Raw genomic sequence first — 26,217 nt, 5'->3', positions numbered from 1 at the left:
TTTGGGGGGGGTCTTTTGTTCTTGTCGCTTCTCAGGACACGTGATTCTGGCTGACTGGCGGGAGGCTGCTGGTTGTCTGCTGCGTGTGGCAGTGCCCTCTGCTCGGGAGTTGTTCAAACTCTGCCGGTGGCTTCTCGGAGCTCTCCTGAACTATCCCCAGTAGCACTAGTAGTTCGTTTTGTGCAAACAGCGTGTCTTCCTTGGGAAGTGCTGCTGCAGGTCCTTGTCTGAGATGGGCTCCAGGATTAGATGGACTTTGGATCAAACACTTCTAGTCATATCTGATCTTTGTGTTACAGTAATCATCCGTCTCGCTGACCATCCGAGTATCGTTTTCTTCAGAGGCACAATGATTAGTCCATGCGTGGCTGCTTGGAGCCGGAGGCATATATTGCAGTGGTATCAGGGATAGCTGTTCGTTCTTGGGATTTAAGTACAAGTTTTACTCAGCCGAATGATCTATGCTGTTATCTTGTGGAAGACTTGCTACTTCTGTTCAGACTTGGGTATTTAAAACTCTACAGGGGTGCACTCCAATGTAAAGGCCAGGGTGCGGGGCGGAATCCAGTACTTTATTATTTTGAAGCCTGAAAGGATGAATAGTTCACGTGGAATTTGGTTTATCTTTCTGTCGTAGGTTTCTAGAGATAAATAATCCTCTAATAAAACTTGATACCCTGAAGAGAAACTGGAGTAGGTTTAACGGAGAGAGGGCCTGTGTCGGAGAGCCTGAACAGGCCTGTTCAGCTCAAGCCTCGCTCCCTTCCCTCAGCCTCCTACTTTACCCCTGCGAGCACCTTCGTGTAACTGCTTGGTGAATGCAGCGGGAAGAGAGAATACGTCCTGGAAGCCTTCATCTGCCCTCATCTTACATTCGAAGTCGTTTAAGGAGTTAAAACCCGTGACGGGTACCGCCGGTGCGCGCACGGAGGGCCTGTACCGGAGCAGCGGGCCCAGCCCGGGGGGCGCACGCCCGCCGCGCCGCGGGGGGCGCGGGCTGCGAAGCTCCTCCCCCGCCGCGGTGGCCGCTCGCGCCGGCGGCCCTCAGCCGGGCCCCGCCTCCGGGCAGGCCCGGCCCCGCCCCCCACGGCGCCTGCGCACCGGCCGCCTCGTGCCCCCTCCCGGGGCCGCCGGTCACGTGATCCGCCGAGCGGCCCGCACCACCCGGCGGGGGGAGCCGAGCCCGCTCCGGCTGCAGCGGTTGCGGGGTCGCAGGCGGCGGCTCGTCCCCTCTCGGCTGCCGGGGCCGGACGCTCTTGTCCGCTCGCTGCGGCGCGACAGCGGGGCAGGGGATAGCGAGGGAAGGAAGGAGGCGCCTTCCCGACCTTCTCATCGTCCCCCTCTCGTCTTGAGGTAATAGCTCTGCCCGGCCCCTGCGGACGGGGCGGCCGTGGGCCGAGTCACTGCCGCACCGGGGGGGATCCTCGGGGGAGCGGCGGGCAGGACCGGCTCGGTACCGCGGTACGGACGGCCTCCGCCTCCCTCTCCCGCTTCCTCCTCCCTCTCGTCGCCGCTCCGTGGCGCGGCGGCGGGTGGGCAGCCGGGGAGCTGCCTGCCCCTCTTCCCCCCTAGCTGCCGGTAGGGGTGGTACGGGCCGGTGGGTCAGTCGGTGTCAGGCGCCCGCGGGGACGGGACGGGACGGGACGGGGGAGCCGCGGTGAGCGGGGGCCGAGCCGCGGGTGTCCGGGCACGGGGGCCTTGGGCTGGGCCGGTCTCGGAGCGGGGAGGCCGGGCCCCGGAAGGGGAGGCCGGCCCGAAGCCGGCTGGGCCTGAGGCGTTCGGGTGCGCTGAGCAGGGCCGGTCCCGACCCGTTACGCCCTGAGGCCTCCGGGCACGGGGAAGCTGCGCCGGGCCCGGCAGGGCCCGAGGTGTCCGGGCACGGGGGTCTGCTCTGTCCGACCCCGAGCTGTTCTGGTAAGACCGGAGGTATCTGGGCACGGGGGGTCCGGTCCCGTTCCACCCCCGTGGGGCCTGAGGTGCCCCGGCTCAGGGCCCGGGATCCGGGCACGGGGGGATCGGTCAGCTTCCCGTCCCATCAGGGCACGAAGGACTGGTCCTTGCTCAGGTCACCCCGTGGGGGAGTTGTGCTGGTCCCTTAGGCCGAGCCTAAGGCCAGCCGCTCCTGGAGGGGTATAGAGCAGGACGTGACCAGTCAGGCCTAAGAGGTGCCTTGATACCCGTTGTGCTGATGTTGTGTGCTTTCTCCCTTGCCTGCAGGAGGCCTGACGTATGTCCTGAGCAATCACTATGAATGCTATTGTTGCCCTCTGCCATTTTTGTGAGCTCCACGGTCCTCGCACCCTCTTTTGTACCGAGGTTCTACATTCACCGCTTCCCCAAGGCGCAAGCAGCGGGGACATCTCTGGGCAGAATGAGCAGGCAGAAGAGGAAGAAGGCGGCATTCAGATGAGCAGTCGGATCCGCTCGCACAGCCCAGCAGAAGGTGCCAGCGCCGACTCCAGCAGCCCAGGGCCAAAGAAGTCAGACATGTGTGAGGCAAGTGTGAAGATCTGTGTGCGGACATCAGTGGCCCTTGGCTTAACTAAAGGGCTCTTGGATTCTCTAATGCGCATTCAATTGTTTAAGAGAGAAAAAAAATGTGAACTGCAGTAGTTTTGTATGTGACTGCTAGTACCAGAAGATCTCCCAAGTCCTCATAAACTGTAATGATCTGTGACAAGAGGATGAAGGAACTGTTGTTGAGTATATAGACCTTGACAAGATGGTGTCTCGAGGTCTCTTTAAGTCCTGTGATCTGTGATTCTCTTGTGGCTGAGAAATGCTTTCCTCATCCTTGAATAGCATTTACTTCATTAGATTAGGTCTGGTCATTTATTAATAGTTATTTTAAGAGCAGTATCGATTAGGAAACAAAAAAAAAATGCAAAAGCAATTAAAACAATAGAGAAAATGTATGTTCTCAGTCATTCTCGTGCTTATCTACTATTAGTACTTGTTCTGAGGTATTTGTTATTTACTTTCCTTTAGGTTATGGCCAGTTTTGTTAGGCCAGTTGGTTTCACAGCTGCTGTTAACTGAATTTTACCACTTGTAGAGCCAGCACCAAGTTCACCATCAAATTAAATAGTGGAAAACGAGCATAACAGCAGAGGAAGTATATTGCACAGAATTATATGTGAGGAGCTAGGCTCAAATCCTGACCCTGACTCATATTTTTATCTTCTAAGTATTTGTGTTCTTACCTATATGTGTAAGTAATGTTTCCCTATGTTTTGAAGGGAATATGCAGAGGCCTTTGGAAACCTTAGATAATTGCATGCTCATTTATGGCTGGATTTGCTTTTCTGTCTTCAGGGTTGCCGCTCTCTTGCAGGAGGACATCCCGGATATGTCAGCCATGACAAAGAAACTTCAATCAAGTATGTCAGTCACCAGCACCCAAACCACCCCCAGCTGTTCAGCATCGTGCGCCAGGCCTGTGTTCGCAGTCTCAGCTGCGAGGTAACTGTCTTGGAGTACAGGGAGAAAACCTATTTGCGGCCTTATGTATCGTTTCAAATCCAAGATAGTGCTTTGCTGGTCCTGGCTGCTCTGTGCAGCCTGAAACAAGGAGGGAATGGAGATGGAAAATGGACACACAAGTCTGTTCATTCCAGGATTGGTGGTGATATTTAACAGATGATCTTTGATAACCTTGAGGGTTTCTTCTTCTCACCTTGTGAGACCAAAAATTTCCCTTTCTTGTTTTTGCTCATATGTGCTTACTGTTTTTCTTTGTAAGATAAACTGTTCTTTTAAAAACATTGGAATCTATTGTTTAGTGCCAAAAAAAATTTGATCTTTGTAGACCATTAACATTCGGCATTTCATAGAAGTGAAGGGAGAACCTTACAGATTAATGAGCATTTGTGTGTCAGGATTGGCAAAATCCCTTGTGGATTCTCAACAGTATTGTAGTTGAATAGAGCTGAATTCTTAAAATACAGTTAAATTGAAGGTTTTGTAGTGTTTGTAGGATACCTCTGGAGGTCTGTTTGACCCTGGGTTTTGGACAGTAGCCTAAAAAAGGCTTGTTTTATTCACCAAGTGTGTGTTAAAGAGCAGGAAGCTTTGTTTGGTTTATTACCGTTTCAGCTGTGTTATGTGCTTAACTGCTTTGGGGTGTGTGTCCCTCCCCTTCAGGTCTGCCCAGGACGTGAGGGCCCTATTTTTTTCGGAGATGAACAGCATGGTTTTGTGTTCAGCCACACCTTCTTTATCAAAGACAGCCTGGCTCGAGGTTTCCAACGCTGGTACAGCATCATCACTATCATGATGGACCGGATTTACCTCATCAACTCCTGGCCTTTCTTGTTGGGAAAAATCAGAGGCATCATTGATGAGCTTCAGGGCAAAGCACTTAAGGTAGGTCAGAGTAGCACAGAGTCCATTTGACTCAACGTTAGTAAAACATTATGATCGTTGATTTATAACTGAGTCAAAAAGCTATTCCAGCTCATCGCAGCCAGGGTGGTCATTAAGGTTGATACAAGGGACAAGAGGACAGTGCGTATCTGGGGGTGTAGGAGGGAAGGAGCAGGGTGCCCCTCTCGTTTTAAGCCAGTTATAACACTTTTCACAGACCTAACTGCTAGACAATAGCTCTGTTAGAAATTTAAGCAACTAAAGTTGTGAAGGACAATGGTTTTGGAGCGCAGATGTTACTTAATGGTGATTTTGGTCAATCTAAGAATAAGATGTCCCTTCCCTCTTTTCCCATGATTTACGATGTATTTTGGATGATTGTGCGTGACGCACCCTTTTCACTTCATATGTTTGTGGGGTTTTTTGGCTCAGCTTCATGTAAGCATTTTACCTTTTCCAGTCTCTTATACTGCCCTTCTTCTGTGGTGTAGGTGTTTGAAGCAGAGCAGTACGGGTGCCCTCAGCGTGCCCAGCGGATGAACACGGCCTTCACTCCCTTCCTGCACCAGCGGAACGGCAATGCAGCCCGCTCCTTAACGTCACTGACCAACGATGAAAACCTGTGGGCATGTTTGCATACTTCTTTTGCTTGGTAATGCCACTTGTGTATCTGGCTTCTACAACTCCTTCATGAGGAGAATATTGCCATATTCTGAAAGGGTGGAAATGTGATTTGGGTGCATGGGTATTTTTTCTTGAGGTTCTAAGTTGGACTTTGCTAAGTAGTCTCTGAATTGGAAGGAGCTAAGCACAGAAAGACAGCAGCCTGCTGTTGCCTTTAGGATAAAAAAAATTTCTTGTTGCTGTGAAGTAAACCTACTAGTGTAGCTGCTAATGGAAACCATGTCTATCTAGACGGAAAGGCTTTGCAGTGTAAAAGTGAGTATGGAAGAAAGCACGAAAAGATGCTCCCACCTGCAGTGTGTTGTACCCCGGATTTGCACTTGAAGTACAGTGGTGGTTCACCTGGAAGTGCCCGTGTGTTGTGATAGGCAGCGTGGGAGGTGCAGCCGTTTGGCACAGCAGTATGTCTGTGGGAGTCCAGTTGCTCCAGTGCCTGACTTGCTCATCAGACTTCCCTGGAAAGATGCCACAGAGAGGGTTGCAACACTGGCATGTGACTTGGATGGGGGATAAGTATGTTGCATAAAGTAATTGCAAAATGGTAGGCCTTTCGGTGACTTTGCGTGGCAGCGGTTGTAGGATGCATTCCTAGTTACCACACTAAGGAAAGCATAGAGATGTGTTGAGAGGAAAGACAAATTGCTTAGTGGTTGGATTTTTTGTTGAGCTCATTGCACCAAGTTTCTTACTGGAATTTTGCACCTAGCAAGCGGGCTTAATGAACGCTACTTCTGTTTCTTTCAACGTCTCCAGGCTTTTGAAAGCTTGTGGCAGCCGACTTACAGAGAAGCTTCTGGAGGGAGCACCAACAGAAGACACCCTCGTTCAGATGGAAAAACTTGCAGGTGAGATAGAAGTTTCCAGAGCTGGAAGACCCTCTGAGAACACTTTGGATGGTAAAACACCAAGTCCTTTTGTCAGCATCATAGTGCAGCCATCTCTCTTGGACTTCACCTTCCCAGTAGTCTCTGCAGTAACTGATGTCCTCTCACATATGGAGATGACTCTGACAGGAATGTGAAGTCAAGGCCCTTGGCCTCGTAGGCTCTCTGCACGCACACGTGGTGTTTGTTACTTGTGTAGGGGTGTTGCATCATGATGATTATTGTTCTCGCTGGCTGGGTTGGCCCTCCCGATGAATCTCTACGGCCAGAAGAATTTGCAGTCACAACACATGGAGCATTCTTCTTGCTTCTTTTTCTACAAAATTTCTAAAATTAAAGGATCATAATTTTTTCTTGCATTGAATTATTTTTATTAATCCATTTAGACTAGGATCTACAAAACCTGCCTCAAGGCTTTGGCCATGACATTTAAAGCAAGAGTAGAAAACACGTAGCTGGTCAAAAGATGTGACTTTGTGTTCTGTAGAAGATGAAAATTCCTTCTTGACCCTTCAGTGGTTATTGTATATCTGAACTATGAAACTTCATTAACACCTCAGGTGTGTCTGTGGCACTAGTACTTTTAGTTACTGTGTCCTGAACTGTGTCTCCCCACATATAGCCAAATTCAGTTGGCTGCCGCGTGTGTAGGCACTTCTGAGGCAGTTCCCATACGTAGACAGCAGCAATTTTTATGACCGCTCTACCTTTTTTTGCTAGACCTGAAAGAAGAGTCGGAAGGCTGGGATGGTTCCGAGGAAGAAGAGAAGCCTTCTTCCCAGCCAGATGTTGTGGAAGGGCAGGAGCTATCTAAATGCTCACCTGAAACATCCCTGATGCCAGATTGCAACAGCTGGAATGTAGCTCACAGAAGGTTGTCTGTCTTCCGCTCTCTCAGGCACATGAGACAGGTAAGAGAGGAGCGCAGTTATCCTGATGCTCAATTCACAAGCTAATAACCTCTTGTTCTCCTGATAATGTTTTTTGAAAAGATACATTTATTTCCTGCAGTCTGCACTTCTTCCTGGTTCTGTGTTCAGCACAGTGCCTACACAGCTAGTAATACGGTGTTAACTGCGTCTCTGAGGACGCGCCCTTCTCCTGAGATCACGTCTAGTGATCATCAGTCATGTGGGATGGGATCATATGATTTCTCTCAAATTCTGTACTTCCCTTCTTCCCAAGAGCAGTGACAGTAATTTAATAGAGAGGTCGTGTAGCATCTTCAAAGCCAAGTATTATTTGCTTAAAACAAAAGTATTTCAGAGGGAAAAGATAACTTACAAACAAACAAATGGTTCTGTACAGATCTAGCTTTTATCCAGTGCTTCTAGTTACCTGGCTGAGGGGGAAGATTCAGTGCATTTGAGCCACAGTCTCTTTCACATCAGCCCGTTTTCCTGGACACTCCTGACAAATACCTGCTTTATGTCTTTCACCTCCTCTTGTTCTGCTGTCTCCTAATTTGGAATGCTTGAAGCTATTGAACTACACCACTGTGTTGTGGAAGTGTGTGCCTTTGGAGGCTTGTCTAAGAATATTGTTTAATCTTTCGTGCCTGAATCACTGTTGTGAACATAACCCAGATCAGAGAAATGCCTGAAAGCTGTTATCATCTAATAGAAGTAGTTCAGTCCCATTCCAAGCGGTCCTGTGTCCATCTTACCAAAACCGCTAATTTGGCCAACAAGTGGGCTGATTGATGCAGTCTGGCCAGAGCACTGAAGAATTTGGAGCCACCTAGAAATGAAACTGTTGTCCTCTTAATGTGCTTGATATTGAATTGGATCAGTGGTTAGGCATGTTGGCAAAGCAGTGCTTTGCTGCTGTTTGTTCTTGAAACCATAGATGGGGCCGAATATCGCTTTGCATGACAGTCCGCCTTTCGCACTTGTCAGAGAAATACTTGGTCTTGGTGCTGTGGTTTAGAGCTATTACTCTGTGCACAAGACCTGCTAAATTTTCGTGTTTGTTTCTGCTGTTCAGTTCTAGCCGTTTTCTTATGTGGCCATCATGTTTTTCACGGGGCAAACTGGACGTTTCACTAATTTTCAATGCAGAATGGTTTGTTGTTTTGTTTTTTTTTCAGGTTCTTGGGGCATCAGCATTCCGCATGCTGGCTTGGCATGTTCTGATGGGGAACCAGGTCATCTGGAAAGCTCGAGACATGGATCTTGTCCAGTCTGCTTTTGACGTGCTACGGGTAGAAACTTTTCCTTTGTTTTGTTCCTTTGCTGCATATTTTCACGTATATTTCTCTAGTAGTCTAGCCTTCATAATAACCTGTCTCTGACATGTATCTTGTGGAGAATGTGTTCTAAATTACGTGGTTTTGTAAAAACAATAAACCCCCCCCCCCAAAACCCCCCATCAGACAAAAAAACCCTCAACCTTTGGATGTCTTGGTTGTCCTCAGCAACTGCATAGTCTTTCAAGCGGAGTAGGATATTTCTGATCCCCCAAATCAGGAGCATCTGCCTGAGCAGTGCTCCAAGTCTTGGCTGGCCCTGGAAGTCAGGCAGAAAACTGTATTTTGCTGGTTTAGCTCCAGTGATTCTCTTGACATGCTTCCTTCCTTCTCTAGACCATGCTGCCTGTTGGTTGTGTGCGGATCATCCCCTACAGTGAGCAGTATGAAGAGGCATATCGGTGTAACTTCCTAGGGCTTAGCCCACATGTCCAAATTCCATCCCATATACTATCATCTGGTAAGAACCTGTTGCAGAACCCTCTCATTTCCCTGTCATCTTATGTTAAAGGACACAAGATGATGATTTTTTTTTTTTGTATTAAGTATTGGCAGAAAGTCTAACAATGCTGCATCAACTAAAACCTGTACCACTTCATTTTTTTTCCCCCGTACTCCTGCCTGATCACTAGTTGAAAGGTGTGACACCTGCTTTAAGCACTGATCATACCGTAGCTGACAGTCCTGGTTCCTGCTGAGGAAAGATTAATGCTGGGCCAAATATTGTAAGCTGACAGAGCCGTGCTTTCTCAGAGCAGGGTATGTCGCTGTATTTTAGAATCTGGGCTAGTACAGTCAATGTTCTTTTGGGCTCTTGTTGCTCTAGAGTTCGCGGTCCTTGTGGAAGTTCGCGCTGCAACCCGGTCCAGTCTGTACCCAACTCTGTTTGATGACGAACAATCCCTCAACAAGTACGAGTTTGTTGTCACCAGCGGTAGCCCTGTAGCAGCAGATCGAGGTGGGTGATTTGAAAGGTGAAAGAACCGGTATCACTGAGGTTAAAAGAGCATCTTGATCTTTAGCTGTTTTTTATGCTGTTCATGTCCTGGCCCTTAAGGAAGTCTGAGTAGAAGCCAGGTCAGTATACAACTGGGGTCCTGCTCTTTGAGGTGAGGTTTACTGCAGTCTGTTTAATTATAAAGGGTTTGCTTTACCAGATCAGCATTTTGCTTATTAATTTTCAGACATGAGAAACGAATTCTGTAATGTGTATGGTAGCAATTGTAGGGAAATTCTTCTGTAACCCACAATGAACGTTTTCTATTCTGGAATACTTGTGTGTTTATTTTGAGTAAGTCTAGCTTATCAGGATGATGCCGTTACTCATCTCCCATGTTCCACTTGATAGAAAAGTATGACTGATACAGAAATGCCCGGACTTTTTTGCCTACTTTGTTCAAGGACTTGAGCACTTGCACCTAGATGTGATTTGAGTCAGGTCCATCAGTCTTCTGTTTTCTGGGAAGTCTTAATTTAGATGAATTGGCCTCATTGACTGTCTCAAGAGACTTGAGAGATGGCTAATCCTTCCTGCTCTGTCCTCTGAAGATACAGGTGCGATGCAAAGCAGAGACTTACTCCCTCTGTAGTGTTCTTCCTGTGCTCTAGCAGCTGCTGTAGGTCCCACATGTATAATTACAGTAGTCTACTTTGCATCCAGCCAGCGGCATGTCCAGAATCTTCTGGACAGAAATAGTCACTGAAAGGTCTGAAATAGACTGAAAGGTCTTTTCCTCACCACAGCATCAAACTTATTGGGCCATGGACTGCTGGGAAAAAAGCCTCCTAGGGAATTCCAGAAAGTGGTCCAGGAGAGGAATGCCTTGGGTTGGTTGTTGGTTGGTTTGTTTTTTTACTAAGTATCCTGGAACTGCCCTTAACAAGAGAAACATTAAATCAAGAGTAAGTGGAGACTTTAAAATTGAGGGTTTATATTTTTATATATATATATATATGTATGTATGTATGTATGTATATTATACAAGGCATGAAGATTTGTCATAACTTTGCATTTTTTAATGAGCTTTTGATACAGGACTAGAAACAACAAAATCTAAACAACAGTTTAAAAGTAGGTCTGAAGAAAACAAAGGCCCCTGAACCTGTGTGCATGTCCCAGGATTCTTCACAAAATTCCACATTGCTTCTTGGATCAGATGTTTTTCTAGTGGGATGATCTTTAGCTCCTCTTCCATGGAGATGATGAAATCGAGGGCAGGCCACTGGGGGGTATATTTTTCCACCTTGTAGAATAGGTAGGTTTCTTCCTGACTCAAGGAAGATTGTTATTTGTGAACTAATCAAGCCAAATTCTATGTTGAAATTGGCTGTGCTGTTATTACTAGTGTAGCTTTCTGCATATAGAGGAAGCTGCATTAATGCACCAGACCAAAGTACTGGTGAAAAATAAGGGCAGACTAGTGCTCTTGAAAAGAATAAGAGGTGGAACAAATGTGTATTCTTGTCTGTAATTCCAGCAGGTATTCAGGCCCAGGTCACAGAATAAATGGACTAGGCCTTGCTAACAATTACTAGTAAACGTGTAAGTGGGTAACCTATAGCTTGTGTGTCCTCTTTCTCACCCTTTTCCCCCTCTTTCTGATCTTGTAGTTGGCCCTACAATCTTGAACAAGATCGAAGCTGCCCTGACCAACCAGAACCTTTCTGTAGATGTTGTGGATCAGTGCCTTGTTTGCCTGAAGGAGGAGTGGATGAAGTAAGTACGAGTACATTCCTTTCAGAGAAACAGCTTTGGCACTAGTCCTGGAACGGTTACGGCAGAGTACGGGACAAACTTGTAGTCGGGTAACTTCTGCTGTAGTATTGACAGTAGTTGGCTTTACTGTTGGGAGCTAAGAATATCGGAGTTGTTCTGCTCCGGTCCAGGCTGTCTTTTTGGCTTTCAGCGGTTCTTAACCTTTATGCTTCAGTTCACGCATCTGTAGGTTACCTACATGACAATACTTGTCTGCCTTGTATACATTATGAGGATTAAGTATGCAAATATATAGATGCCTGTCAGTGTGCGCTGTATTCCAGTGCAGATGACATGCCAAACAGATCTCTTGATTGCGCCTTCAGGGGCTACATTTCAAGGGTGCAAGTAGTTATAAAGGAAGACCAGGCAGTCATGTGAAATAATTCACGGAACGTTACGATTTTGTGAATTTACCTGAAGGCCAGATGGGCATTAGATGTGTCTCCCAGGGAGATTCCCAGGTGTCACAATTAATTGTTTTACTTTGCGCTAGAATGAAAAAACAGACTAGAATTATGCATATTACTACTGAAAATGAGTAATCTCACTAACTAATGCCCCCTTTTCTAGTACTCTTCTTCCCCCCACCTTCTTCATTCAAAGCGTCAGAATAGTTTCTGTGGAATATTGCTTGAAGCTTTTATTAACATTTAGTTGCAGTAGGTACCAAGAGAAGCTACAGCTACTGCTCGTTCCCTGTTTGATGCATGCAAGTCCATTGTAATAGTGACAGGAGTTTCTTGTTTCTGCAGTAAAGTGAAGGTCCTCTTTAAATTCACTAAAGTGGACAGCAGACCCAAGGAGGATACCCAAAAACTGCTGAGCATTCTGGGAGCTGCAGAGGAGGACAATGTCAAGCTTCTCAAGTTCTGGATGACTGGCCTGAGCAAGACGTACAAGTCCCACCTGATGTCAACAGTTCGCAGCCCAACGTCCTCAGAGTCCCGGAACTAAAGGGTGCCCAGCCTCACTTGCTGCCTTCAGATAATGGCAGGGAACCCCGAGTTACCACTGCTGAGCCTGCAGCACGTGCATTAGGCGGATAGTGAAACTTCGTCACTGTTCTGGTCCTCAAACTAACTTGAAGAGTGACTTGAGTCTTTTCTAATTGCTGTGAGACTGGACTAACAAGTGCTAATAAACAGTGCTGCTGTCTGTCCTGAAACTCAACTCTAAATCTAGACCTCTACACTCAAGACTAAAATACAGTAATGCTCAAAGAATCAGCATGAATTAATAAAATCCCATACTGTCCTCATTAAGCATTATGGTGTGGCAGTAGACCTCAGTTTTAGATTTCATTGGCAAGACTCGGATACCTGTGACAACATCGAGAACTCCTGGGAGTGGATATAGTTCATCTCTCCGAATCCCGCATAAATTGCCTAAATGCCTGAGAGAACAAGAACCAAAAATAAGTGACGTGTCACAGGATATGGATCACGTGTAAATTATTTCAAACCACTTTATGCTCGGATTTAAGAAGAGACTATTTTCTGCTGTAGCATAAGTCAGGATATTCTGTCGGAGTCCTGTCACTCCACTTTATTTATTTATATCTTAACTTGAGACAGTTTCAGCATTTGCTTTGGAAATCTCGTCTGGGAGGGAGAATTGTAACATAAGAAGCCTCAAAATGCAGCCTGCTTTCTTCTCCAGAGGGTGAAATACTCGCCTTGTTTTGCCTGTGGTTGCAAAACTTCCAGGTAATGAAGATAACCTCACCAGGATAAGGTTGCTGGTGGTGTTCTGTCTTCAGAAATAGTTTTCTAGCTTCCTAATTAAGTTAAGCAGAAAAGATCTAACCTGTAGGTGCTCCCTTCTTATATAACTCTATAGTAGCCATTTTTGCTTAACAATTCATGGAAACATTGGTGCATTTTTTTTAATTACCTAAAGAGATATTCCTTATCCGTATTGTAAGGAATTACTGTTTCTGTTGTGAAGTCTTTTTTTTTTGTCTGTTGTTTTTTTTTTTTTTTTTTTTCTCCCCCTGGATCATTGTTGGGGAAAACTTGATGTTACCATAGACGTTTTTAACAAGCTAGAGGCAGGTTTTACCAGGTGACCTTCTACACTCATTCAAACAAGACTCAAGCTCAGAGGGGATGTTCCAACTTGTCGTGAGTTCTGTTCTTATATATAAAATATGCAGGTTGATTTTTGTCTGGAACATCTGTAAAACGGCGACAGGCATTAAATCTCATTAAGAGCTATTTTTGTAAAATGGACAAAGCCTAGTTTTGTGTTGATTTTCACTGTGCCTGTGTGTTGGGGTGGGGGAAGCAGCAGTTGATCCGCAAGGTAATTCCTGCATCTTAGCCTTGATCCAATTTACAGAATTGAACAGGTCTTCTCCTCTTAACTTTGTATATATTAGTTTCTTGTACATATGGAGCAAGAGATTCTCAGATACATTAATTGAAAATGCTTGACTGGACATAAACAACCGCAGGATATTCAAACAGCAAACAGATGCTTGGAAAAAGGCATTGCTCTGTTACTTCAAAAACTAACCACTTATTTAATTTCAGGGTTTGCAAAAAGGCTTGCATTTCCCAGTTGTCAGTAAGGCAACGTGGGACCAAAGAGGTGCTCAAGCTCTATCCACAGGAAAGGAAGCTTGGAATAATATATGCATCTTGCTTCCTATGTGCTAGGTGCTAGTCAGGAGGGAAGAACAAAGCCCACTGAGAGTGGGATGAAGGCGACAGAAGTAATTAGAAAAGCGTGGACTAGTAAATCAGAATTTCCAGTGCTAGGTCGGTGCTCGCTCTCGTGGCTACTTTTCATGTGATCTAGTACTCTATTTTTGTACTTGAAAGCTATTCTGGTCCAATTCAGAGCTGCGTAACACAACAGGTAAGACATTATTTGGCATTTAGACCTTCTTGAGGGCTGAACTGTTTTTATCTTGTAAAGAATAACTCTCCCAAGCAATCCAACATTAAAACCTTGTCTCTGACCTGCAGTTGGTGCATAAGCACCCATTAGCAAAGCCCATGTTTCTGAACAGAGGTGTGGTTTCTTTCAAAACAGCAAAAAGGCGGTCACCAGGTCAAGCCTGAGGCTTCCTCTTCGTCTTCCTTGTGCTTGTGTAAGCAGTGAGTTGTACACGGTGTGCATCGGTCTCCATCCTGATGTGTGAGACAGGGCTGCGTCACGGACAGGCGGACTCTGGATAACGTATGGGTTTTGAGCCAGGGCAAGGAAACCACTAACTTCACGCTTACAAAATGGCCAGAGGAAAGAAGGGGGAGAGTTGCTAAGTCTGTGAACCCAGGGCTCCTGTGTAGCATAAAACCAGCTGTGCTCGCCTGCCAGAACAGATCTCTACGCGGATTACCCAAGTGTCTGGGCGAGTTCCTGCAGCTCGCGGATTAGGCCGCGGGTGCTCCTTTTGCCGTCGGCGCTAGCTGGAATGTGCACAACTTAACTAACAGAAAAGCGTGTCTGCAGACATCTTTCACCACCCTCCTTCCCTCTAAACGATGCGCCTTAAAGACAAACTGATTAAAGCAGGGTGTTTCTGTATTCTGGTACGGTTTCCTTTGCGGCAGCGTATGCCCGGGAGCGGGGTGGGAGCAGTCTGGGCTGGCAGACCCGGCGCTGGGCACCGCTCCCAGCCGCCCGGGGTCCGGCTCGCAGGGCGGGTTGGGCTGGGGCAGCACCCAGCACCGCCGGCTGGCAGCGGGCAGGGCTGGAGGGGGGCGAGGAGGCTTGGTTTCCAGACGAGGCTCGCCTCTTCAGCGCAGCCCTCCGTCCGTCCTTCCCCCGTCCCGACGCAGCCCAAGCGCCCGCGGGCCCAGAAGGCGGCCGGCGCAGGGCCGCGGGGGGCGGCTGGGGGGGCGGCTGCGGCCGGGGGCCGCTCGGCGCCCCGGCGGCGGAGGCTCCCCGAGGCCGCTTCCCGCCCGGAGCCACCGCGCATGCGCCGGGCGGGGGCGGCGGCGGGGGCATGTGGGCGGCGGGCGCCCAGCGGCGGGCGGGCCTGGGGCTGGCGGCGGCGGCGGCGGCGGCGGCGGCGGTCCTGGCGCTGGCGGCCTGGCGGCGGCGGCGGCGCCGGCCCCTGCGGGAGGTCCTCTTCTTCCCCTCGCAGCCCAGCTGCACCGAGGAGCTGCTGGCCGAGGCGGCGCGGCCCGGCGCGGCGGCCCGGCCCTGCCCCTGCCCGCTGCCCCGCGGGGACTGCTCCCTCAGCCGCCTCCTGCGGCGCCTCCTCTCCGCCCGCCGCTCCCTGGAGATCTGCCTCTTCGCCTTCTCCAGCCCCCAGCTGGGGCGCGCCGTCCAGCTCCTGCACCGCCGCGGCGTCCGCGTCCGCGTCGTCACCGACGCGCAGTACATGGGGCTGCAGGGCTCCCAGATCGGCCGCCTCCGGCTCGCCGGTGAGGCGGCCCCCGCGGCCGGGGGCCTCTGCGGGCGGGGCGCGGCCGGGCGCGCGGGGTGGCCGCGGCCGGGGGGGCGCCTTCGGGGACCACTGAGGAGGCGGTTGTGTCTTTGTAGGGATCCAGGTGCGCCACGACCAGGAGAACGGTTACATGCACCACAAGTTCGCTATCGTGGACGGGAGGATGCTCATCACAGGCTCCCTCAACTGGACCACGCAAGCGATCCAGAACAACCGGGAGAACGTGCTGGTCATGGAGGACGCCGAGTATGTGAAGCCTTTTCTGGATGAGTTCGAAAGGATTTGGGAAGAGTACAATCCCATCAACTACAGATTTTTTTCCAAAGACAAGAAATGACTGAGCTGCCGCACAGGGCTGGTGGAGTACTTAACGGATAGCATCCATGGACTTTGTTCCTATGTGTAGACATCATTGTATTATCCATCTGGGTGCAGTTTAGGTAAGCTCCTCCGGAGGAGCAAAGTGCTCTCTACCCTACAGTGCCAGGGGTCCCTAGCTGTGGGTCATTCCCGTGCTAGAGGGAGTGACCCAACTGTTTGGCGAGTTGTTTTGTGAGGATAGCTGTAATAGGACTGCATTCACAGAGCTTAAAACTACAGGCAGGCTCGTTGCCGTGCCCTGGCGCAGACGAGGTATGTTTGTACGGTGCTGGGTAGGTGTTTCAACGGTGAAATGGATTTTTTCCAACTTGGGATACTGCAGAATGGAATTGTAGCCCAGTGGCTCCTCTACATTAGTAACTAAAGAAGAGTTGAGGGCTACAGCAAAGCTAGAGTTCGTATAGAGAAATTAAGCACCCTAGTTACATTTCTTGTTGGCATTAATTGTTGAAAGTTTGTAAAAAGGAAATTTGTGAGAAATAATGAAGGCAGAAGTTAGAAGAACATTTTGATTCTGTACACGTTTCCTTTGGTTTAAGATTAGTGGAGTTCCAGCGTGAGAACAGATACTAAGGACAGCTCGTCTTCCAGCAAGGAAGTGTAGGGAAGTCTGGGAAGCAATGAGAGAAACTGTTCTTTGGGGTCAGTCGGTCTTGTCTTGAGAGCAGACAGGGCTGGAGTTCGGTCACCGACTTCAGAGTGGAGCGGTGGAAGGAAACCCCAGTTCCTTCAGGTGGGGACACCGTGTCCTGGTCTGGTTCGGTGACTTCGACCGCCTGCGTTGGCAGCAGCAGGGTGGGGAACAGCAAGTGAATAGCAAGAGGGAGGGAAGATCTCTGTCCCTACAGTTCAGGGTGGAACAAAGATGGGTCTAAACTTCAGGATTTCAAAACTCGAAATGTCTGTGTAAGAATTGCTTTATACTGAATATAAAGTGCCTCAAAATCTCTCAGAATGAAAAAAGGCCTTAACATTTTGTTACCAGTTTGGCTTGTTACAGCGGTGCTGTGATTAGCACTGTTAAATATACCATTTTCATAGAAAAGCTCAACATCATCTTTTGGTTTTTGCACTCCAGGTAGCCCTCATGCGTTGGTTGTTCCAAGGATCCAAATAATTAAAAATTCCTGTAGATCCTTAGGTGTCATTTAGGATACAAGGAATAACATCAGCAGACTGCAGATTTGCTCTATTCTGTTTGAGAAAGTTGGCATGGGTCTGGGGGAAAAAACCTGCGTTTCTGTTATCTGTGGCATAGCAACTATGGAGGCAGCTGAGGAAGTTCATTATGTAGTAAATCCTGTTCAGCAGCGTTAGACTGACACTACTTTAAACATGTTATTGCTATTAAAATGCTACCTGTTGCATTTTCTTTGTGAAGTGTGACTATAAAAGCAAACGGCTCGCCGGGTTTCAGGCTCTGGCCTCTGCTCTGTTCTTTCCATAGTGGTGTCCTTGTTGAAAGAAACACCTCAGTACACAGCATACAAAGGGTGGTGCAAAAATAGTTTATTACGATATAGTTAATGTAAAGTTAGGTAATTATATTTACAAAATAAAAATGATCAGCTACATCCATGGGAACCTAGCGTGTCACACAAGATGTTGTAAGGAATAAATACCGTGAGGAAAAGTGACATTTCTATTACAGTGAGCAGTTGATCGGGAACAGTGGCTCTTAAAAAAGCACTGAAATAAACTGGAGTGGAAGGGAGATGGGAAGGAGAGAGGAACTCACATACTGAGAAAGAGGAGCCTCCAACACCCATTCCTCTTTGCAGAGGGAAAATATCACGTGTGAGACGTTATTTCCCGGACTAATCTGTGTGGAAAACGCCCCTTAAAAGAGGCCATTCTGCCCTACGGATGGACAGGGCTCGAGGACAGCTGTGCTTCCTCCTCTCCCCACCGCCCCGCTGTGATCGTTCCTGGCTTTGAGCCGCAGGGATTTGCAGTAGCCGTGAGGCTGCAGCACCCCGGCGCTGCCCGGGTCCCGCCATCCCCGCTCCCCTGCCGCCTTGCCACTCGGCCACATCACGGGTCGGAGGCGGAGGGCTGGCCACCGCGTCACATCGTCACAGAAACGGGGAAATTACTCTTGCATCCTCATTACTCACAATTCCCGTGGGTTGTTTCCAGAGTACAAGTGGTAGAGCGTGGTGCGTGTGTGGTTTCAATCCAGAACGAGTCCCCTTCGGTTACGGGTCAGTCGTCAGTTAGAGCTGTGCTCAGACAGAACTAAGGCAAGCCGCCTGTTCTCGTTAGGACGGTGGAGGAAGAGCGACCATTAGTACCTGAACGGCCACTGCCACCGCAGATACCACCCGCAGACTTGCAGAGCTTCCTTCTCTCTCCCCAAAACTTCATCCTTTCAAATAAATGATTCTTTAAAATCTCGAGTCATCCAGAACTCCAGGTCCCAGGAGGGTGAACAGGGGTCAAAGACTGCGCATTCGTATCTGCTTCCTACTTACCATAGTCTTTAGTGTTTTACGACATACTTTGCTGTCTCTAGTTGAGAACAAAGAGTGAGCGTTCTTGTCAGTCCTGCCCACAGGCAGTGTGTGAAGAAAGCACGAAGAAAATAATTGTAATTGCACTCGTCATTTACGAGTTCATGGCCAGCTGGCTTAGTTCAGTCGGTACCACCTTGTCTGGCTCACCAGGTTTCTGCCAGCAAATCCCACACCCTCGGTTTCTTTTAGCGGTCTCAGACTGAGGCAGGGCGAACCGCCGGGGCCGGCGCCTGCGTGGTTTCCAGCCTGCTCCCTGCTCCCGCAGCAGTACGTTTGCATCCTCTTGTAAGAAACGGTTTGTACTACAGGATCACCTAAGTTCAACTCAGTAGTAACTACGTTCTACTGAAAGTTATGTTTGAACAGCTATGTACTGTAAGTTACAGCGCACGTCCATGCCCCTGCAGGATGTGTGTCTGTCCAGCGGGGTCTGTCTTTCCCTTGTAAAGTCCAAGGGCATCTTGACTGCGCTGCACGAGCGAGTTACAGCGTTACGCCGGTGCCTCACAGACCTGGGGCTCGCCGCGCTCACTGCAACACCCTAAGCTCCTGTGCAAGGAGAGCTCTGTGTGCTCCGTCACCGAGTAGCTGCCGCTGCTCTGTGTAACGATAGGTAACAGTTTGCACGTGCGCGGTGTTAACGCCGCTACCAAATACAAGATTACCGGTTCTCCGAATGGAAAAAAAACCCAAGTTTATAGCGCAGGAAGGTTACAGTTCTCAAACAGACTGTACACAATTTGGACAGCCATCTTCAAAACTAAAGGTATAGGTCAGCAGAAAAGGTTTGAAAAGATATTTATAACAGTCATCAAAACCAAACAAAACAGTTTATCAGGGCAGATGGGGTGGGTTGGACACATTACACCCGGCGCTTCTCTCCCAACCCGCCCGTGGGATGTCTGTGTTAGAACAAGATTTAAAAATCAAAACCACACCTTAGTCACAAAAGAGAACCCTCCACTAATTTCTGAGTAATAAATATTTACATTGCGTGCTTTGAATACTATACAGGTTTTAAATTACTTTTTTAAAAGAGAAGACTAACAAAGCTTTTTTTTTTTTTAAAAAAATTGAAAAAATTACAGAGGAAAGGCAAGCCACACCAAGCGTGCATGTGCTGAAGTGTTCACAACAAAGTACTGTATCCGAACCATGAAAAAAATGCAAAGGTCTAGCGGAAGGGCAATCAAGTACAGAGCTGGTACAAAAGTGACACATTTTACAATGCTGGGGGGCAGCACTATTAACGCAGTCCAGTCCACCTCTGTTACAGGGCGGGGAAAAAAGACTTTTCTGGTTTGCAAGTCAGCACACAATTCTAGTTTTGAAGCAAATGAACACAATTGGCTTCTTTTTTTATATGCGGGCAAAGAAAAAGTCACATTTAAAGAAGGATTCAGTCTGTTTCAGGGGAGATGGTGCAAATCGTAGGAAAATTTTATGCAGGAAAAAAATTACTTGGAGCCAATTAGAAGGTGTCTGTGTCTGCACCTTCGTTGCACTTGACTTTTCCTAGACCTCACATTTCAGTACTATCACTAGTGTAGAACTGTGTAAAACGCAGCGGCTTGCGTTTTGCGTGTTACGCCGTGTGCGGAGGGTGCCCTGGCGAGCGTCTGAAGCAGGATCCCTCCCAGGCCTCGCCCCGCCGCGCGCAGCAGGCGCCTGGACCACGGCACGAGGTGATGCCCAGGTACCGCGCTGGGCAGCGGGACGATACAGACGGACCCTGAGAGCCTCCAGCGCAAGTGGGGAGCTCACCCTCTCCTCCCCGTGCTTTTTCCCCCCCCTCCACACACTTTCTAATTTAAATAGCTACTGATTTATCTTGAAAGATGGATGAAGCCCGGAGCAAGAAGAAGCAATAGGATAACTAAGGACCATTGCTATCAGGAAAAAGCTTTCCAGCTGGCTTTTCCCTGCCCTTATTTTAAAGCACTGCTCTCTGCAGAAATTTTTCAGGTTTTGGCTGTTTATTGGTGCTGCACGTTCTCTCTCTTTCTCTAATGTAAAGGCAGGTAATGTACCGCCTCTTGCTTTGGAGAGATGCTTAGATAGTTGGCAGACCCACAGCCGGCAGCAGCAGTTCGGAACAGCTGTCTGCATACCACACCGCCTTCCCTCCTCCTCCTTTTCTTTGTGAACCCCCCGAACTCATAGCTACCGCTGGAGGATGTCGGATACAGCATTCCCACCTGGTGAAGTGCTCCCCAAGGGATGCAGTTATCCTGATGGTGCCAAGAGGCCACTGCTCAGCCCCTGATGCACCCTCGGTACCGCAGAGCCAGGTTCTCTGTTCTAATTTTCAAAGGAGCCTAACTCCCCAGTGGACGATGGCTGCTCCTGCAAGCTACAGCGTATGAGACCACCACCACCACCATGTTCACAAATGACCCCTTTGCTTAGCGATAAATATTTTAAACCCACAAAGTTCAGCAGTGAGATTAATTGATTGGGTTATTAAACAGTCCCACCCGTCCCCCCGCACGCCGTGTTCCCCACCGCTGTCCTCCTGCCACCCAACACATTTTACTTCGGCTACACCTGTTGTTAGTACCAGGTTTTTTTTTTCCCAGCAAACCTGCCTGTTTTGCTTTTCTCAGCTATTTGAAGGTCCAGAGAAACTGGCCAGTATGTATTAAATAAAAGTTCCCCGATAGCAAATCTCTGAGCAGCTGATCCCTGGGTCTGATCCTGTTCATACAGGAGTCCTAGCAAAACTCAACTCAAATCATCTTACAGCTGTTTCAGGGACCCCCAAAAAACAGGGGTGTGATGCGACGACTGACATTTTCTGTACAATAAGGTAAAAACAAACTAGAGGAAAGAGAGGAGAAGAAAATCCAGCTTCAGTCCTGCTGGATCCCCTGGCAGTGCCTCACTGGAGAGATGCAAAACACTGTGTGTTGCCTTGGGTGAACATTGACCCAAGTGGTGCGGGTTATATATGATCCCTCGCTTAGTGTATCTACAGGAAAGGAGCAAGAGCTGTTCCTGGGTGACTTCCCCCCCACTAAACATCAGTATATTTTCATATGTGTATAAATAAGAATATTTCCCCCCCATCTCTCTTCACAGGGCAATTTAGGGCCAGAGCACAAGCAGAAAATGCATCTCTGGACCCTCCCTGGCTTCAGTACCCAGCTCCCTGTGCCACTGCATTTTTTTATTGCACTTTCTTCTGCCTGCCTGCACTATCCACCACCGAAGTGCTGCCACCTTTGCAACACACTGTGGTGCCTTTCTGCCCATCCTCACCCCTTTTTTTTAAAGAAAAAAAAAAAAAAATCATAGTAATGTATTTATACATGTTGAGTCAAAAGCTGGGGGTGATCCCCAACTGATGGCTCTGCGTGTGCCCTCCACTTACCCAGCTGTTCTCTGCGTTAAGAAATAAGGCTCAAAGCAGGAGCACAGGCAAAGAAATCAAGTGCTCTTACTGACTAGGCTCAATATCTAGTCCCAGGCAGGACACTAAGCTGCAAGAGAGGATTTCTTGGTATGAGCAAGCGTACAGCAGAAAACATCCCTCCATGGGAGCCTCAAGATGCTCGGTGGCATGATCCTGTATCAGAAAGGGCCCATCTTGTGTCCTCCACAGCACCAATGTGCCAATGCAAATAGCAAGGCACATAAATTCTAGTCCTCATGCTTAAAGTGCTCCCGAGCAAATGAAGCATGCACAGAAAATGCAGGGTTTGGTAAGGGACGTAAGAAAGGTCAGGGTCCACATGGCGAGAAGGAGATCCGTGCATGTGCTGCTCGATTGGCTTAAAAGGACAAAGTCCCACCATGTATCTTGAGAGAAGAGGAGGAGGAGGATGTCCTCCTGGAGCTTGTGACCTCTTGTAAGGGAAGAGCAATGACAATGACAAGGCCTACATGCCGTCCTAATGCTGTGTCCCAAGCCTCTGCCAGGAGATCACAGCTGCCAGAGAGCAGAGCTCACCATGGACCCGGAGCAGCCAGGGATGAAGTGTAAAGGTTATCCCTGCCGAGAGCTGGAGAGGTGACTTTGGATGGGATGAAGCCAGGCATCTGGGCCAGGTGACCATCTGACACGGTCAGAAAGGCGTATACAATATACAAACCACAGTGGATGGAGTCATCTTCCCACCCAAGTAATAGCCCAAATTTAGAGGAACCTGGGCTACAGCACTGACATCTCTGCTGGTCTTGCAATCTGCTCTGCTTGGCAGGCGTTGGTGTCCCTGCTTTAACTTGAGACCACATTTAACTGCTTGTAGATGCTACAGAAGTGTCACGTTCCAAGCTCCTGTGAGCATGGGGACCTGAACACGCACCCTTCACCCAACTCTGAGGTTATACCAGAGACCCAGACCCCTCACTTCAGTCAAGTCCAAGATGCCAGCAGGGAGAGAGAAAGAAACGCCACACATGACCAGTGACAAAGGACTCTCTTCTTCCAGAAGTGGACTTCTAAGCACAACACACATGCACTTGACCTGGAGAAGGCTGAATTTGGGAAGAGCTACCAACAGGGACGCTGCATCTGGATCTCCTCAGCTGGAAGGGAAGCTGGACCCCCATGCCACAGCTATAAAAAGCCACTGCTAAGCATTACCAATATCCATATGTTTATCGACACCAGCCTATGCTTTAGGTGGTCATTAGCTAGCTCAGCACGGTGAGAGCAGTTATTTCCACAGCCTCAGGACAGCGCTAAGGTGCTCATTTCCACTTTGGGGCTCCCCAGTTTGGACTCCCATCGCGCAAGTGAGAAGCCGACGGCGAGCAGCTTTGGGCGCGCAGGCCACATTCCTCCACAGTGGGATGGGAGGAGGACTAAGGCAGCTGCTGACTGATGGGTGACAGCAAACACAACGCGAGGAGCAGCACTGAGACCCCTGGAAGTGGCTGACGGCTGATCAGAGAGGTAGACCAGGTGGGTCATGGCTGGGAAGACCCCGGGTCCTCCAATGCTCAGATTACGGAAAGTGCTAGTGAGCTCACATTAGGGCACATCAAAACATTTTAGAGAGCACGTGCCTGCTGACAAGGGAAAAACCTTTGTATCCAAGTGGTTGAGCGTCTTTCCTACCTGCTCCTATCTCCAGGACTTCCATGTACACCCAGGCACAGATTACAGAGCATCGCAGCAGGAGAGCATCCCCGTACGTGCTCTGCTTGCTGCACGGCGCTGGCATCTTGGCCGGGGACAAGTGGGGCTCCTACAGGCAGGACCGGATGGCTGCCATGCGCTGCCGTGAGGGCCCCAGGAGGTGTCTAGCCGAGTGCTTGGACACGGCAAGGCCACAAAAGCTGGACGACAGCCTGATTCACGCCGCAGTCAGATGACGCCATCTCCTGCTGAGGGTCTGGTGGCCGAAACAGAGACTTGCTGCTCCGAGCGGGAGGATGAGGGTGAACTTTCCGGCGCCCGCTGTGGTCCAACGTGGCAGGACTGGAGATGGCTGTCACCAGCCCCATGGCGCTCACCGCTCCAGAGCTGCAGCGAGACTTTGAGGGCTGTGCTTGTACCACCCGCCTAACAGACTCAAAATCAGCCATGAAAGCACACAGAGCTCCCTGCTTCAACCACGTGTTAAGCACCAAAAGACAAGAGGAAGCTTTGTTCCACGTGAAGGCTAGGGCGTATTTTTAATGGCGCAGGCCGACGTGCTGCAGGTTGCTTGGTGGCTAAACGGGGCCGGGAAGACAATGATGTGCCGCAGCACTGCTTCAGCTCTGCTCCCAGCCAGGGCGATGGGTGAGACAGGACCTGGGGTCTTTACAGGTGGCATCCTGAAATGCTCTCGTTAGCCTGGGATGAAGCCACCATGCCGGGGCAGCCCTGATACTACAAAGCAGCATAGGCTTCTAGGAAGACAGCCTCTGCTCAGCTGGCCGTGTGCTGCCTCTAGTGCTACCAGCTCCCTCAGCTCACTTTTAGTTTGTATCCCTTTATCGGCCTCATGGTGCTAAATTGTATGCTTTAAGTACAAAAGCTATTAGGACTGAGAAGGTCTGAAGCACATACTGGTTTTGAGATTTTTATTTCAGGAAAAGGTTAAAGAATTAAAACAGGAGCTGCCCTGCTGACAAGAAGAGTTGAATTTAAGAAGCTGATAAAAAAGGAGCATTATATGCATTGAGCACTGTGCATTTTCAGTCAATATTGGCTCTACTTTCTACTCTACTTTCCTTTGACTAGGAAAAGGGAGTTTCACATGCGCACAGACCCTGGGATACACGGGACTCAATGAGAGCAAGGGAGTAACAGCAAAAAAAGAGAGTGCTGGGCTTGATCTAACAGAGGCAAGAAAGTGATCTTACAGCTCAGCCCACGAAAACACTGAGTCTGACCACCAGCGAGACAGGAGGCAAAGACACGCCGATGGGGCGGACTCGATGGTGCACGTGAGTATCTGCAGCTCCCTATCCATAACCACCTGGGCAGCCACCAAAGCTCGCCGGGCTTCGGTATCGCCTACATTCAGGATACGGCACAGTCACGGGGCAGGAAAATCATTTCTTGCATCCTTCTCCAGCGAGATGTCAGTGTTGTACCTCCAGGCTCCATATGCCGGCATGGACTTGCGCTCCCCGACAGCTTCCCCCAGGCTTCCCCCCCTTGTAGGTGCAAGTAATGCAATCGAGATCAATGGTTAGATTAGGCTCCTGGTGTGCTCTGAGCACTGGGTCTCTTGACAGCAGTAAGAGCTAGGTATGGCCGATACCACCCAGGCCCTGCTTGCATACCAAAACTGTTGGTACGACAGAGCTAGCTTATTAACAGGCTACTGAGCCTTAATACTGACACTTAGTGTAATGGTTTACAGTAAAGGAAGGATTCTCCTACAAAGCGCCGAAGAGAGGGGAAAAAAAACCCCACCCCGATCCCTTCCTTCCCTCTCAGAGTCTCTGGAGCGTCTCACAAGCAGGGAAAGGTGCTGGGGAGGCGAGGGGGCGGCGGGGGGCACCGCCACCGCGGCGCCCGGTCCCGTCGGGGGCGTCAAGACAAACGACAGCAAGGACAGTCGTAAGGAACGAGAGACAAACGGTGCTGGTGCTGTGCTGCCTCAAGCTGGGAGGTGCGCGTGGTCAAGCGGAGCGGGGAGAACTAGTCTTTCTTCAAGTCCCTGGATTCAAAAAGCTTCAGGCGTTCTTGCACAGTCAGGCCTTCCTTCAGACTCTGGGAGAGACAAAAGACAGATAGCGTCGGACACGGGTGGGAGGCAGCGGCGGTGGGCATCTGGCACACAGAAAGGGTGCGATGCTCAGGCAAAGGAGGCGTGGGCAGCAGGAGAATGGCCTCCTTGGTGGAGAGATTAGTGGGACATGCTAAGAGAAAACACACGGTTATGGAGGGCGGTTACTGGTGAATGGCACCTAGAGAGAGGGTGAGATTGCAAACAAACCAGGCGACGTACCAGAAGCAAATGAGAGGCACACCATGCTGCAAGCGGGATTAGCTTGACTTGGAAAATGACCCCTGGAGCCTGCAGTGCAGTGGCAGCTGGGGCAATTTCAGCAGAGCTCCGGCACTGCGTGAGCCCTGGGCAGGCCAGCTCGGATCTGCTATGCTAAAGCACTGGGCTGCTGAGCAGGACCTGCACGCCGGTCCTCCCCGCCTGCCTGCGCCACTGCAGCACCGACTGAACATGCGTCCGTCTGGGACCGTTCTGGCTCCGGTCCATGTGCAGGCTTTGCTCAAGCAGCCCTGGAAACTGCATTTTTGTTGCTAGTGACAATCCCACCCTTTCTCTAACCCCAGCCTGGGGGCTCTCCCAAGCCAAAGCTGCTTCTACTGCACAGGGTTAGAGAGAGGACTTGCTAAATGCTTGCTTCAGGTTTAGCTGGATCTGATGGCTGATCCAATTCAGATGCAGCATCCAGATTTCAAGGCACAACACTCAGCTAGCCAACAGAAAAGCCCACCTCACTAGCCCTCGGCATTTGGATTTGTGAATTCTACCCTTGCCTATGTGTGGGGACCCAGAAAAACAGCAATG

The 26,217-nt window shown here is 49.3% G+C and overlaps 3 protein-coding genes across 17 annotated transcripts in view; 2 read left to right on the top strand and 1 right to left on the bottom strand.

Annotated features, from left to right (window-relative positions):
* The first annotated feature begins 1,137 nt into the window (after nt 1-1,137).
* FLCN (folliculin) lies at nt 1,138-15,548 on the top strand. 8 transcript variants are annotated; one of them, XR_014228219.1, is made up of 14 exons: nt 1,348-1,461; nt 2,218-2,496; nt 3,316-3,462; nt 4,144-4,365; nt 4,857-5,017; nt 5,803-5,894; nt 6,654-6,844; nt 8,023-8,136; nt 8,518-8,641; nt 9,008-9,139; nt 10,792-10,897; nt 11,692-13,801; nt 13,979-14,478; nt 15,437-15,547. XR_014228219.1 is itself a non-coding variant. In XM_082312353.1 (12 exons), exons 2-12 carry the CDS (start codon nt 2,248-2,250, stop codon nt 11,891-11,893), a joined length of 1,740 nt encoding a protein of 579 aa, XP_082168479.1. In that variant the 5' UTR covers nt 1,348-1,461; nt 2,218-2,247; the 3' UTR covers nt 11,894-14,506. The 8 variants fall into 8 exon arrangements, 1 of the variants encoding a protein (XP_082168479.1); XR_014228220.1 differs by having other exon boundaries at nt 11,692-12,645; nt 15,437-15,539; XR_014228215.1 differs by having other exon boundaries at nt 1,138-1,353; nt 11,692-14,478; nt 15,437-15,548.
* Nucleotides 14,895-16,823, top strand: PLD6 (phospholipase D family member 6; the record flags this gene model as incomplete). Its single annotated transcript, XM_082312354.1, has 2 exons — nt 14,895-15,318; nt 15,437-16,823. 2 exons carry the CDS (start codon nt 14,895-14,897, stop codon nt 15,676-15,678), a joined length of 666 nt encoding a protein of 221 aa, XP_082168480.1. The 3' UTR covers nt 15,679-16,823.
* Nucleotides 16,824-18,915: 2,092 nt separating this feature from the next.
* Nucleotides 18,916-26,217, bottom strand: part of MPRIP (myosin phosphatase Rho interacting protein) — an 88,107-nt gene continuing 80,805 nt past the window's right edge. For all 8 annotated transcript variants that reach the window (XM_082314363.1, XM_082314362.1, XM_082314361.1 and 5 more), the window contains one exon: nt 18,916-25,397. Coding sequence is in view for 5 of the 8 variants with exons in the window: in XM_082314361.1 (XP_082170487.1) it covers nt 25,326-25,397 (72 nt within the window). In the remaining 3 variants the exon portion in view is untranslated. The remainder of the gene's footprint in view (nt 25,398-26,217) is intronic.

This window comes from Platalea leucorodia (assembly GCF_965183815.1).
Source record: "Platalea leucorodia genome assembly, chromosome: 5".
Taxonomy (NCBI): domain Eukaryota; kingdom Metazoa; phylum Chordata; class Aves; order Pelecaniformes; family Threskiornithidae; genus Platalea; species Platalea leucorodia.
This window is presented reverse-complemented; position numbering and strand designations above follow the sequence as displayed.

Excerpts from the sequence above, each read along its gene's own strand:
- FLCN (XM_082312353.1), top strand. The coding sequence starts at position 2,248 with ATGAATGCTATTGTTGCCCTCTGCCATTTTTGTGAGCTCCACGGTCCT. Across the intron at positions 8,642-9,007 it reads ATCCCATATACTATCATCTG|AGTTCGCGGTCCTTGTGGAA; the intron begins GTAAGAACCTGT and ends TTGTTGCTCTAG. Across the intron at positions 10,898-11,691 it reads CTGAAGGAGGAGTGGATGAA|TAAAGTGAAGGTCCTCTTTA; the intron begins GTAAGTACGAGT and ends TTGTTTCTGCAG.